We start from the raw sequence: 14641 nt of genomic DNA on the forward strand, positions 1-14641 counted from the left end.
TGCCCCAGATGAAATCTCGCAGGCTTGTGAAAGTTCCCCCAAACATCCTCCAGCCAAGGCCCAAGACATCCACATGCACTGCACCCTGGACCCTGTGGAAGTGAGAATGGCCCGGCCCACTTGCTACTCTTCGTCCTCCTACCATCATCTCCGCAACTGTAGCTGCAGCTGCAGCCGCCGCCCATGTAGCCACCAGCGGAGGCCGAAGATCCGCAGACAGTTCCCCTACAGCCGCTCAGGCTTCTGTAGGCTGCATCGCAGCCACGGGATGTCACAGCTGCGGCTGATACCCTCCTTTGATTGGGAGGACCTGGACTCTTACCTGGAGGAGGAGGACGACCTTTCCTTCCCACAACCCAAGTTCCCTTGGGGGTGCTGGGGAGGGCTCTACCAGCAGATGGGCCTGCCCTCCAACATGGGCCTCTGGGGTCACCAAGGTGGGATCCTGGCCAGCCTACCACCACCCTGTCTACGTGTCGCCCGAGCTGCACCGCATGCCCAAGCGTGTGGAGACCAAGTCCGAGCTAAGTCTGCAGTCCTTCGGGGCCCCCTGCTCACCATCCCGCATCTGGGGCAACATGGACATTGACGAGTGGACCTCTTCTCCACCACTTCCCCGACGGCTGCCCCCTAACCGCTCGTGGGTCCCTGTGGTGCACAGCACTTACCCCTCAAGGGGCCATCTCCCGTATGACTCCTGGGATCAGCGGCAGCGTGGTCTGGATGCCTCTGAGCCTCCATCCGCTCTGGTGCCTCGGAGCTGCCGGCCCGAAGCCTGGCAGCCCAAATCCCCCCCAGCCCAAGGACGGAGCCTCCACAGCTGTACTCACAGCCAGACCAACCACAGCCTGCGCCCCTCCACGGGACACTTGCACTACTCCCGGGATCCCCACGAGGTGTGGCGCCGATAGCTGAATGGGCAGAGATGCTGCCTGTGCGGCACCCTCTGGCCGCCTCCGCCTCCCTCACGGTGCTGGCCGAGGCCTCTACCAGTGGGCCTCAGATCCCAGCTCAGCGCTGCTCCTCCGCCCCTTCCAGACTCTGCCAGACGTCCAGGCTACTGAGCACCCTCCACCCCAGCCCACCTTCATGCCACTCCACGGGAACCCGGGGGGAAATGCCAACTACCAGGTGTATGACAGCCTGGAGCTGAAGCAGCAAGTGCAGGAAGCCAAGCGCGGGCCAACTCGCTGCTACCTTCCACCTCGGCCTCGAGGCCCTCCCTGCATTGAAGCCAGACTGGGAAAATGAACTGGCCAGCAGCAAATGGGGGCAGGGTCGGGGGGCGGCTGGCCATGGAGAGAGGGATAAAGAGCACCAGAGTCCAGGAAACATTGGTGGTCTGTGGCTTGGAAGCACCACTCCTGCCAGCCTTGTTCCCTGCCCTTGGCTTCCTGCAATAAGAAGCCAGTGTCCCCTTCTGGGCCTGAGGGTCCCCTTGGTTTAGTGGCCACAGTCCTGCCAGCAGGCCCCTCCTGGTCCGATACCATGCACTAAGTAGACCTGCAGCTGCAGACTCCAAACCACTGGTCTCTGGGCACCTCCTCTTTGTCTCAGTTGTCCCTGTTGACAAAGAGGTTCATACAAGAAGCTGCTTCCAAACTGGGAGGTTCCACATCTGGGCCGGTCCAGCTCCACGCCCAGTGAAGGGCATGAAGAAGGCTGAGGATCTGGACTCCAACCAGTCCTTCCGCAGGGCTCTGAGGCCAAGGTCTTAATAGTCTCAGGAGGGGCCAAGAGTTGGAATGTGTCATTTGAACAAGTGAGTCAGCGGGCGGTGAGCGAATGTTTCACCGCTCGAGGGGAGGAATGCCAGCCTCCGGGCCCTGTTTGACCAGGCTCAGCTTACCTGACCCTGGTAACCAGGGAATGCCACGCTGGTCCCTGCTTTTCATCCCCCTGCCTCACTGTGACACCACCCCTTGCCCCATTATGACTCACTCTGGCTCCCAGTATATATATGGAGGCCAAGGGACTCAGGCAGTCCTGGGACCCCTGGCCATGGATGAGCGAACCCATTAACTACCCCAGCCGTGCTCTGGCACCACCCCCAGGAAATGGCAGGACTTAAGAGACTCAATTCTTCTGATCTTGGTCAGCTTCATCTTGCTCAACGTGGGGATCAAAGTGGTGACTCGGGTGAGGGCAGGATCTTGGCAGTGGGGTTGGGGGAGACCTGGGATCTTGAAGGGGCTGACATGGGAGGGCTGCTGCGGTGTGGCCAGACAAGGGTTGGATTTCAGGGCTCACCCTGATCCCGAATTCCCCCCTCCCTTGCTTCCCTCAGCTCCGGATGCATCTGAAGAGATTCTTGCGGGCAGGTTTCAACCGTATTTTCCCCAAAGGTAAGTGGGCGCCAGTGTGGGCTCAGGGGATGTGGGCCTGTCCCCTTTCTTCAATCCCTGTCTTGATTCTCAGCCCCACAGGAACCCAGGCCCTGTCCCATCTCGCCTTTCCCCACAGACAAGGAAGCCAGCTGTGTAGGCAGCCATCGCATGTGCATGCGCTGCTCCGTGGATCCCAAGCATATGTGCTCAAGAGTTTCTCCCCACTTCCAGCATCGCCCAAGCTTCGTGCACAGGCACCCAAACCAACTTGACCCCTGGATACCAGAAACAGATGATGAGATGGCTTCTAAGAGCTGCTGGATGTCGCCTCAGTGTGGACGGGCTTGGGCTTCCACGGAGGCTCTACAGGGACTGTGAAAGGAGGGTGTAGTTCGAGCTGGGGAGCACCCTCCGTTCACAGCCTTAAAGTCCCAAGCCACCTTTAACTCCAGGTGAGAGACATCTTCCAAGCTCCGCAGGAGAAGCAAGGTGGACGTGGTTCCACTCTGCCTGCCCCAAGAGAGCAAGACTAAGACCCCAGACTATGACTCAGCCCAGGCCCCAGCCCGGGCCCAGACCTGCCCCCCAGTTCAGCTCCCTGCACATTCTCCTGCCAAGGCCCAGACCTTCTCCTACAAGCACCCCTCTGTGCACGCCCCACCTCAGGCCCAGACTTGCTCCACATTCCACCTCCCTGAGCACACTACCCCCCAGGCCCAGACCCCCTCACCAGCCCTCAACCCTGAGCACAGCCCTGCCCAGGTCCATGGCCCGGAGCATACCTCAGCCCATACCCCAGCCCAGGCCCAAGCCCGGGCCCCCTCACATGCCTCAGCCCAATTCCTGGGCCACACTTCTCTCTGCACCCTGACCCATGCTCATCTGACCTATACCCATGCCAACACTCTGGTCCCTCCCCCAACTTCTGCCCCTGCTACTACTCCTGCCCTAGCCCCTACACCAGCCCCTGTCCCGATCTCTGCCACAACCTCTGTCCCAGCACTGGTCATGGCCCTGACGACCACTCCAGTCCCTTCCACCACCCGTACCCCCATCCTAGATTCTATTCTCTCTACCTTGTCTACCTTCGACCAAGGCCTCTCCTCTGGCTATGTGGTCTACTATGCCCGCAGCATGAAGCAGAACTTATTCCATGTGTGTCCCCCTCAGAACTCTGGGTACTCCAGAAATGACTTGGGTACCCTCTCCAGGCCCCAAGAGGGGCATGGTCTGGTGAGCTCTGGTACAGCTGAGCAAACACTGAAGCAATGTAGTGGGGACAGTGCCAAGCCCTCCACAGGGTCCATACTGGGTTACGTGGAGTTGGGGAATATGGAATGGAAGATCCCAAATGATGCCAAAGACAAATTTGTACAGTCCAAGACCTTCGCTCACCGTAGCTCCCATCCTTGCCAGTCTGAGAAGAGAAACACGGATCCCCAGACTCCAGTCTACCCCAAATTCCAGGTGTACTCCAAGGATGCTGCACCTTCTCAACCTTGCTTCCATTCTCCGACCAGTGCCCAGAGCTCACCATGCACCATGCCTCCACCATGCACTCTTTCTCTGCCTCTTGTTTTCCCAGATCCTTTGTCCTTCATCAACACAGCAACCACCAGAAGCCCTCCACCTTAATACAAACCCTCACCTTTCCCCCAACCTCCAAGTCTCCTCAGTCTGTCCTCTCTCCCCAGGGCCCCATCCCTCCCCAGTTATCCACCACTTCCCAAACCCCAAACCAGCCCCAACCCCCAGAACTTCATGAGAGTCTAGGTCTCAACCAATGCTCTGTCCTCCAAAGGACCCCAGGCCTTACCGGAGACACAGGCCTCCCCAAGAACCCAGGCCTTGCTCAAGATCCAGGCCTCCACGAACTTCGAGGCCTTACCGCAGACCCTTACCTCTGCAAGAATCCAAGCCTTTCCCAAGACTCTGACCTTCAGAAGAATCCAGTCATTACCCAAGATTCTTGGCCACAGAAGAGTCCATGCCATGCCCAAGACTCTGCAGTCAACAAGAGCTCAGTCCTTTGCCAGGAGTCTGATCTCCATAAGAGCCCAGGTCTTGTGCAAACCGCTCGCCTCCATAAGGGCTCAAGCCTTACCCGAGACTCCGGAGACTACAAGAATCCAGGCCTGACCCAAGATTCTGGAGTCTGCAGGAGCCAAGGCCTTACTCAAGATTCTGACCTCCATACGAATCCTGGACTTACCCAAGATGCTGGAATTTACAGGAGCTCAGAACATACCCATGACCCTAACTTCCACAAAGACTCAGGAATTAATCGAGATCCTGGCCCCCATAAGAGTCCAGCCCTTACTCAAGACTCTGGCTTATCCAAGAGACGAGGCCTCCATAACAACTCAGGCCTCCACAAGAACCCTCTAGGAACTGACTCTGTCCAAGTTTGGGGCCCACGTCAGACCCAAAAGTCATTTATATCTGAGACAGTTCCTCGAAAGGAGGATGCAGGGCAGCACATACCATGGACTTCTGTCCCAGCCAGTCACAACTCCTGCTCTGCCAAGGCTCAGGGGCCCTACAATGACCTGCTAACCTCCTCGCAGCGAACAGGCAGCCAAGCCTGGGTGTACCACCCGATACCGTTCCCCCAGCCTGCCAGAACTATGGCCAGATGTCTACACCTCCCAAAACCAGCAGGCACCCGGCTAGGGCATGTGGTCTTTGATTCCCGCCAGAGACAGCAGACAGGGACAAGTGCGAAGCTCTCTCTAGGGCGTGTGGTCTTTGACGCCCGCCAGAGACAGCAGACAGGGACAACTGCGAAGCTCTCTCTAGGGCGTGTGGTCTTTGACGCCCGCCAGAGACAGCAGACGGGGACAAGTGAGAAGCTCTCTCTAGGGCGTGTGGTCTTTGACGCCCGCCAGAGACAGCAGACAGGGACAAGTGTGAAGCTCTCTCTAGGGCGTGTGGTCTTTGACGCCCGCCAGAGACAGCAGACAGGGACAAGTGCGATGCTCTGTCTCCCAGGCGCCTTCATAGGGCGACATCCAACTGCCGGAGTCCAGCTCCAGCGAGTCAAGGGATACCCGAGGGATAGATAGCGTCGGCGAAGGAAATAAATCTATTACACTTCTTAAAGTATCAGCATTGCATGTTTCTCTCTCTTCTTTATTGTTTACAATCACAGGTTTATATATTGTAGTTGATTACATTACCAGGTATGTGACCAAACAATCTTAGCACAATCAAACCTCAAAATGTTCTCTAAAGATTTTTTTTTAAAAATATGCCCTAGTTTCTAGATGTCCTATTAAAATATTTCCCAAGTTCCCATTAATCACAGGTTATTTCTTAGTAACCAAGCCAAGCAGTTATATGATTATTTTAATTGTAAAAGTTGAAGCTACTTGTTCCTATTTCTCTTCTTGCATGGGCAACCTTTTACAATGGTTCCACGAAAATATTTACAATGTACCCTGCATGCCCTTTCTCGTTGTTTCCTTCAACTGAGACAGTGCTTTCTCCCTATCCTAGCAACTAATTCTGCTCTAGGCATTTGCTTTTCTATAATTAATCTTCCTTTATAATAGAACCATAAATTTCCTATGTCATCAGGAACTCCAGCCCATGGCCATAACTCCATACTAGAGGGTGTTTTTCATAAAAATATCCCTTTAGTTCCAGGCTCTTAATTCTTTACCCATTTCCCCGGGTCTTTAGTGGGTACTTCCCATTCTGTGGTAGTTTCAGGAGGGGGAGTCCTAGAGGAATTTTTCTTTCACGTGGAGCAACATCCCCCCAAAATTGCCCCTATATTTAAATTTATTATCATAAAACATAACAACAGAGCTGTAGTCCACCTTCCTGGCACGGCGCTGCCTTGCAGTTTCGCCTTCCGTTGCTTCATGACTTTGTCATGGTGCAATGGCTCCAGGATGGCTTCCAACATCCAACAACTCACCGGAGACCATCAAGGAGTGGGGATATCAGTGTGTGGTGAGAAACATAGAAAAAGAGGGGACAGGTAAGCATGAGGAATAAAGAGACAAGAGAAGTGTTCTGTGGACTTTGGAGGACATCCAACCCAGCCCCATCCCACAGGGCCTGATGAGGACCGAAACTATCCCTGCTTTCCCTCCATCGCTCTCTAGCTAAATCCGTTATCCCCAAGGCCCTAGAGCTGCACTGTCAATTACAGTAGCCACTAGCCAAAGGCCTATTAGAATGTAAATTACTTAAAATTAAGGAAAATTAATTCTATTAAAAATTAAGTTAAAAAGTTAAAACTTCTCTTCCTCAGGGAACAGAATTTCCGTGACATCCAATTCTGTTCCCTGGCAGTCCAGTGGTTGGGACGTGGCGCTTTCACTGATGTGGCGGTGGTTCAATCCCTGGTCAGGGAATTCAGACCCCGCAAGCTTCATGGCTTGGCCAGAAAAAAAAAAAAGAAATTCTCTTCCTCAGTGCCATGATCTTCTAAGTGCTCAGTAGCCACATGGAGCTAGTGGCTACCGCATTGGACGGCACAGATTTAGAACATTTCTATCATCATGAAAAATGCTATTGGAGAGCAGTGCTTTAGAGCTTAGAGCAATTTTCCTTTCCCTGTCACCCACCCCCAGCATCTTAAAGCTCCCCCAGAGCGCAGAGAACTTAGTTCTTTTTAGGGTGGCTCAGAAGCCACCCTCTGGGGAGGAGGTAAGATGTAGGGATGGGCACCCAATGCCTGATTTCCCCAGCCTGTGAGAAAGAGCCCAGGCTTCAGTTTTCCTCATCTGGTCTCTTGGGTCACGACCAGATGTATGCAAACTTGCCTCCCCCATTCTGGGCTGTGTTTGGGCTCTTGGTTGATCTGATTTACATTTTAACGGGATCAATGTGGCTGCTCTGTTGAGAACAGTCAGCAGGGGGGGCAAAGGATGAAGCAAAGAGGAGGCCTTTGTAATAACTCAGATCTGAGGTAATGGTGGCTTGTACCAGGATGGTAGTGGTAGATGGGATAAGTCATCAGTTTCAGGATATATGTTGAAGGTAGAGCCAATAGGGTTTGGTATGGATTGGATATGGGATGAGAGAGAGGAGAGCTGAGAATGACTCCAAGGGATTTGGCCTGAGCCACAGGAAAGATCGAGTTGTCATTTATGACCTGAGGAAGACTGTGTGGGGAGTCGGTGGTGAGGGAATTAAGTTTTGGACATGTTAAGTTCGAGATGTCTATTGGACACCCAAATGGAGAGGTTAAGTAGGCAGGTGGATACAAGTGTGGAATTTAGGGGAATCAGTCCAGGTTGGAGGTATAAATGTAGGAGTTATTTGCATGCAGTTGGCCCTTCCAAAAGCCTGTCCTTGAGTGGGCTGGAAACACGGTCACTGATTATGCCAGGGAGATTGCTTTCTGGCAAAGCCTAATCCTTCCGCCTTCCCCTCTGTCCCCCAAGTAGAGCAGATAGGGCTCTCAATCTTTGCCCTGCTGACCCTTACTGTGTTCCTGCTGCTGCTGGCAGACAAAGTGCCTGAGACCTCCCTGTCTGTCCCCGTCATTATCAAATACCTCATGTTTACCATGGTCCTCGTCACCTTCTCAGTCATCCTTAACATCGTAGTCCTCAACCTGCACCATCGCTCACCCCACACCCACCAAATGCCCCTTTGGGTCCGTCAGGTAAGAAGATCTCCTCTCCAACCTGTGTTAACTCTCAATCCCAGTATTTGGCTTTTTGTCCAGGTATCGCTCCTCACTCCCACCAACTTTCAACCTTTCCTTTCACAGACCTGAGGGAGAACTACAACTCCTGGTAGAGTGTCAAAGTGCCAAGGTCTTTGGGTGTTGAAATGTTGCCCAATTAATTTTATCTTCCCATCATTAACATTGCGTAGATCCCAGACTCTCTTCATCAATACTGCCCATCGTGGGTCCCAAGGAAGCATTCTCAGGGTTAGGTACTATCAGGGTGGAAGCCCTCAGAACTTTTCTTTCCAGTCAGGATGCCTCCTAACCCCCTTAAGGACTCTTGGACTGTGTAGTTGCATTTCATCTGTGGGATGCATACACGCATGCGCAGGAATGGGCACGTGCCGTGGGGGTGGTTGGCGGCTTCCCTTCTGGTCTGAAAGCATAAGAGCCCCCTCCAACACGCCTCTTCTTCTACTCTGCAGATCTTTATCCACAAACTCCCTCCGTATCTGGGTCTGAAGAGACCCAAACCTGAGAGAGACCAGATACCGGAGCCACCTCCTATACCTCTCAGGGATTCTCCAGGAAGTGGCTGGGGTCGGGGAACAGATGAATATTTCATCCGCAAGCCACCACATGATTTTCTCTTCCCCAAACCCAACAGGTAGTATCTACTCCCCATGGCCCACGTAGAAGGGAGAGGGCGAACTACAGTTCCCAGAAGACTGTGCGGAGGCAGGCGTCCTAAGCTCTCAGAGGATGTCGTGGTTGAGCATCATGGGAGTTGTAGTCCCCCTTCTGTTGCCCACTGTGCGGGGAGGTGGGAACTAAAGCGTAAGGGAATAGGAGGAATTGCGGAAGGCTAGAGAGGTCGCCGCTGTTGAAGAGAACCTGAAGGGCTCTCTCACGTTTGGAAACCTGGATGGGCGTTGGAGGAGGGAGTTGGGGCGGGGCCTAGAGCACCCACGCAGGCCATCTTTGTGCCCCGGTCGTGGCCAAACAGACTCGCCTCTTCCACGTTCCAGCCTGAACTGTCTGCCCCGGACCTGCGGCCATTTATCGATGGTCCAAGCCGGGCTGTGTGCCTGCCTCCCGACCTACGGGAGGTCGTTTCTTCAATCAGCTACACCGCTCAACAGCTGCGGGAACAGGAGGACCACGAAGCTGTGACTCCAAAGAGGGTGGGCTAAGGCAAGGCCTGGGTGGCCTTGGCTCCACCGGCAAACTTAGGCTCCACCCCCAGAACTCGATTTTTTTTCTGATTGGAAGTTTGCCTCACTTGGTCCCGCCCCCTGGCTTCCCACTTGTTCTTTACTCACATCCGTCGCCCGCAGTTTCGCTCTCTGCTATTCTGCGGTCCCGCCCTTGTCTCAAAGCTGTGGTATTAGGACCTGGGTGCAGTACAGGGCCTTGAGGCCGCCTTCCCTGGTTGTCTGGAGCCCAGGAACAGTTTAATCTTCCTACCCCCAGTTGAAGGAGGACTGGCAGTTTGTGGCCATGGTGGTGGACCGCCTCTTCCTGTGGACCCTCGTCATCTTTCTGGACGCCACCTACCACTTGCCCCCTCCCGACCCCTTTCCTTGAGGACGAGAGGGCCGAGACCGAGGCCCTCGGCCACTTGAATTGAGAGTTTGATAGTACTCTCAAGTCCTATCCCTTTCTGCATCTTAACTCCTTCACTAGGAGTCCAATCCTCTCCTCGTTTCGTTTCTAGGGAGGAAGCCCAAGTGGGACTGGGCAGCTGGGGGCCTTGGGCCCACCTGACATGCACTATCCGCTTATTTACTCTTTGGCTTCTTGAAGAAGCCCCGTTGGATATTCACATCTAGGTTGGGAATGAATGGAACAAAGAACAAGAACTAGATTGTAAGCCTTCTGAGGGCAGGAACTATGGCTGTTCACTGTAATATCCCCAGCACCTAGCACAGATCCTAACCTATACAGCCGGTACCTCTGATTGAATGAATAGGGAAATTATTTTTTCTGTAAGGAAATACACTAAGTAATAGTGCTTATGTTGGCATGTTGGGACTAGTGGTCGTTTTTTCTTTGTTTTGACCTTTCTGTACTTTATTGTATTTTGTAATATGTATTATCTTTAGGATAAGAAAAGGTTCTTTCTAAAAGGATGCATTTGTAATGAGGATAAAAAAGCACACTGTAAAAACCTCAAGTTCCAGCTGTGATGCTCAAACTTTGGACAAGCTACTAAACTGCTCTGTGCCTCAGTTTCTCCATCTGTAAAATGAAGCGAATAATAGTATCTGCTGCCTAGTCTGAGGATCATATGAGAAGATGAGAACAAAAGCATTATACAGTATACATCAGAGGTTACAAACTGGTGTGTTTTGTGTGGCCCATGTTGTTGGCCAGCAGAGTTTAAAATTTGAATTGGTTTGCTACTTTTAAAATGTGGCTATTTCACAGAGCAATTTGGATTTCTGGCTTCTCTTGAAACTTTTAAAGAACTGCAGGCTAGTTCTAAGAAGCCCAACAGGCTACGTAAGCGGTCCTAATGTCTTGAACAATGAAATGGAGGAAATCCTATATGCATGATCCAGTCACTATGAAGACTGTCTCTCATCTGTAGCAACCCTGCTTGCAAATCAAGTTAAGCAAGGCCCCATGGAGACAGAAGGACAGACTGAACTCTGGGGACTAGGCTCCATGTAGTGGGAGCCAAGGGCAGAGACGGCCACCTAAAGGACCAGCTGAGTGGATGAAAGATTGGACAACTCCGCATTGTGACTCCCTGCAATGGGCCTCATTATGACCATGCTCCCTCACCTGTTGGTGGGTGTCCCCAGGTCCTGGCATGAGTGCAGTGTGGGTCAGGGCCGGTGGGGTTGGGGGGGGTGGGGCGTCCCACGGCTCAGGCGGCCCTAGGACCCGCCCACCATGGAACACCAGCTCTGGTATGACAACCTGTGGTGCTGCCATCAATACCAAGAAAGTACCCAGAATGCGGAGGACTTCCTACTCCTGTTGCTGGGCCTTGTCATTCTTGTCAGCATTGGGATCAGCATGGCAACTATGGTCAGCGATGGTTGGGGATCACCAGTAGGGGTGAAGATGGCTGAGGGTGGGAACCAGCTGCAGCCTGCACCTCCGTCTGCAGGAACGGTCTTGGCTGGGAGTGGTGGTGAGTGTAGAGAGCCTGGCCTTCATTTTCACCCACCCCACCCCACCCCACACCAGATATGGCATGGGCTCCAGAATGCCTTAGACAAGACCATGTATTGTATTATTCAGAAAAGTAACTATAGAAGACAGCTAGGGGGCACCCCGCCTCGCCATTCCCAGGGCCCTAGAAACCCAGGCTCCCAGGTTCCCAACCCTGAAATCTTCTGACAGTTGCCCTGCCCTCACGGACTCTCGCCTCCCACAGATGAAATCTCACAGGCTTGTGAAAGTTCCTCCAAACATCCTCCAGCCAAGGCCCAAGACATCCACATCCACTGCACCCTGGACCCTGTGGAAGTGAGAATGGCCCGGCCCACTTGCTACTCCTCGTCCTCCTACCACCATCTCCGCAACCGTAGCCGCAGCTGCAGCCGCCACCCCTGAAGCCACCAGGGGAGGCCCAAGAATTTAGAAAATTCCCCTCCAGCTGCTCAGGCTTCCGTAGGCCGCATCGCCTAAACGGGATGTCACAGCTGCCTCCGATGCCCTCCTTTAACTGGGAGGACCCGGACTCCTACCTGGAGGAGGAGGACCAACTTTCCTTCCCACAACCCAAGTACCCGTGGGGGTGCTGGGGAGGGCTCTACCGGCAGATGGGTCTGCCCTCCAATGTGGGCCTCTGGGGTCGACAGGGTGGGATCCTGGCCATCCAGCCACCAGCCTGTCTCTACCTGTCGCCCGAGCTGCACCGCATGTCCAAGCGTGTGGAGGCCAAGTCTGAGCTAGGGCTGCAGTCCTTCGGGGCCCCTTGCTCGCCATCCCGCATCTGGGGCAATGTGGATGCTGACCAGTGGACCTCGTCTCCATCACTTACCCGACGGCTGCCCCCTAAGAGCTCGTGGGTCCCTGGGGGGCACAGAACTTACCCCTCAGGGGGCCATCTCCCGTATGACTCCTGGGATCAGCGGCGGCGTGGTCTGGAGGGCTCTGAGCTTCCATCAGCTCTGGTGCCTCAGGGCTACCGGCCCGAAGCATGGCAGCGCAACTCCCCACCGGCCCACGGACGGAGCCTGCACAGCTGTGCTCACAGCCAGCCCAACCACAGCCCGCACCACTCCACGGGACACTTGAACTACTCCCGGGATCCCCACGAGGTGCGGCGCTGGGCGGCCGAATGGGCAGAGATGCTGCCTGTGCGGCACCCTCTGGCCGCCTCCGCCTCCCTCACGGTGCTGGCCGAGGCCTCTACCAGCGGGCCTCGGATCCCAGCTCAGCGCTGCTCCTCCACCCCTCCCAGACTCTGCCCGACGTCCAGGCTACCGAACGCCCTCCACCCATGCCAACCTTCATGCCACTCAGCCGGAACCCAGGGGGAAATGCCAACTACCAGGTGTATGACAGCCTGGAGTTGAAGCGGCAAGTGCAGGATGCCAAGCGCGGGCCAACTCGCTGCTACCTTCCACCTTGGCCTCGAGGCCCTCTCTGCACGGAAGCCAGACTGGGAAAATGAACTGGCCAGCAGCTAATGGGGGCGGGTGGGGAGCGGCAGGGCATGGAGAGAGGAATAAAGAGCGCCATGGTCCAGAAAACATTGGCGGTCTGTGGCTTGGAAGCGCCACTCCTTCTGCCAGCTTGGGTCCCTGCCTTTGGCTTCCTGCAATAAGAAGCCAGTGTCCCCTTCTGGGCCTGAGGGTCCCCTTGGTTTAGTGGCCACAGTCCTGCCAGCAGGCCCCTCCTGGTCCGATACCATGCACTAAGTAGATCTGCAGCTGCAGTCTCCAAACCACTGGTCTCTTGGCACCTCCTCTGTGTCTCAGCTGTCCCTGTCCCCAAAGAGCCTCATACAAGAAGCTGCTTCCAAACTGGGAGGTTCCACATCTGGGCAGGTCCAGCTCCACAGCCAGTGAAGGGCATGAAGAAGGCTGAGGCTCTGGACTCCAGCCAGGCCTTCCTCAGGGCTCTGAGGCCAAGGTCTTTCTAGTCTCAGGAGGGGCCAAGAGATGGAACGTGACATTTGAACAAGTGAGTCAGTGGGCGGTGAGCGAATGTTTGACAGCTCGAGGGGAGGTGTGCCGGCCTCCGGGCCCTGTTTGGCTGTCCAGGCTCAGCTTACCTCACCCGGGGAACCATGGAATGCCACGCCTGGCCCTCCTTTTCGTCCCCCTCCCTCACTGTGACGCCACCACCTGCCCCATTATGACCCAGTCTGTCTCCCAGTCTATATATATGGAGGCCAGCGGACTCAGGCAGTCCTGGGACCCCCGGCCATGGCTGAGCAAACACATTACCTAGCCGAGGCGTGCTCTGGCACCACACCCAGGAAATGCCAAGACCTAGGAGACTCAATTCTTCTGATCCTGGTCAGCATCATCTTGCTCAATGTGTGGATGAACGTGGTGAATCTGGTGAGGGCAGGATCTGGGCAGTGTGGTTGGGGGAGCCCTGGGGTCTTGAAGGGGCTGAGATGGGATGGCTGCTGTAGTGTGGCCGAACAAGGGTTGGATTTCAGGGCTCACCCTGATCCCAAACTCCACGCTCCCTTGCTTCCCTCAGCTCTGGATGCATCTGAAGAGATTCTTGCGGGCAGGTTTCAACCGTATTTTCCCCAAAGTTAAGTGGGCGCCAGTGTGGGCTCAGGGGATGTGGGCCTGTCCCCTTTCTTCTATCCCTGCCTTGATTCTCAGCCCCTCAAGAACCCAGGCCCTGTCCCATCTCGCCTTTCCCTGCAGACAAGCAAGCCAGCTGTGTAGGCAGTCATCGCATGCGCTGCTCCGTGGATCCCAAGAAGCTGCGTTCAAGAGTTTCTCCCAGAGAGCCGGAGGAAGATGGCGGAAGAGTAAGACGCGGAGATCACCTTCCTCCCCACAGATACATCAGAAATTCATCTACACGTTGAACAACTCCAACAGAACACCTACTGAACGCTGACAGAAGACCTCAGACACCCCAAAAGGCAAGAAACTCCCCACATACCTGGGTAGGTCAAAAGAAAAAAAGAATAAACAGAGACAATAGGATATGGACGGGACCTGCACCAGTGGGAGGGAGCCGTGAAGGAGGGAAGGTTTCTACACACTACAAGCCCCTTCGAGGGCGGAGACTGCAGGTGGCGGAGGGGGAAAGCTTCGGAGTAGCGGAGGAGAGCACAGCAACAGGGGTGTGGAGGGCAAAGCAGAGAGATTTTGGCACAGAGGATCGGTGCCCTCAGGCACACACCAGCCCGAGAGACTTGTCTGCTCGGCAGCCAGGGCGGGCGGGGCTGGGAGCTGAGGCTCGGGTATCGGCTTTCAGTCGGAGCGCAGGGAGAGGTCTGGGGCTGGCGGCAGGAAGAGACCCTGAAGGGGTTAGTGCTAGCCCGGAGGGAGTCCGGGGAAAGGGTCTGGAGCTACCGGAGAGGCAAGAGACTTTTTTCCCTTTTGTTGCCTGGTGCGCGAGGAGAGGGCATTCCCCTCCCTCCCCTCTGCCTGAGTGAGCCAGAGCCCCCGAATCAGCGGCTCCTTTAAACCCGTCCTGTCTGAGCGAAGAACGGACGCCCTCCGGCGACCTACGCGCA

General features: G+C 54.9%; 2 protein-coding genes and 1 pseudogene across 3 annotated transcripts in view; 2 read left to right on the forward strand and 1 right to left on the reverse strand.

Annotated features, from left to right (window-relative positions):
• LOC307067901 (RAD52 motif-containing protein 1-like) overlaps window positions 1–14641 on the reverse strand; it is a gene marked incomplete at both ends in the record, with an annotated part of 661371 nt that overhangs the window by 289587 nt on the left and 357143 nt on the right. The window lies entirely within an intron of this gene.
• Window positions 916–9549, forward strand: LOC307067379 (acetylcholine receptor subunit beta-like; the record flags this gene model as incomplete). The annotated part of the gene is made up of 5 exons (XM_079724862.1): window positions 916–1216; window positions 7730–7953; window positions 8448–8629; window positions 8969–9131; window positions 9436–9549. The coding sequence occupies 5 exons, from the start codon at window positions 916–918 to the stop codon at window positions 9547–9549; spliced, it is 984 nt and encodes a 327-aa protein (XP_079580988.1).
• LOC307067380 (uncharacterized protein SPEM2-like) lies at window positions 10741–13838 on the forward strand (annotated as a pseudogene). The gene is made up of 6 exons: window positions 10741–10758; window positions 10852–11001; window positions 11164–11221; window positions 11354–12623; window positions 13409–13493; window positions 13818–13838. The product of its transcript is annotated as an uncharacterized protein SPEM2-like (transcript).

The sequence above is a fragment of the Hyperoodon ampullatus genome, assembly GCF_949752795.1.
Source record: "Hyperoodon ampullatus genome assembly, chromosome: 19".
NCBI classification, from domain to species: domain Eukaryota; kingdom Metazoa; phylum Chordata; class Mammalia; order Artiodactyla; family Ziphiidae; genus Hyperoodon; species Hyperoodon ampullatus.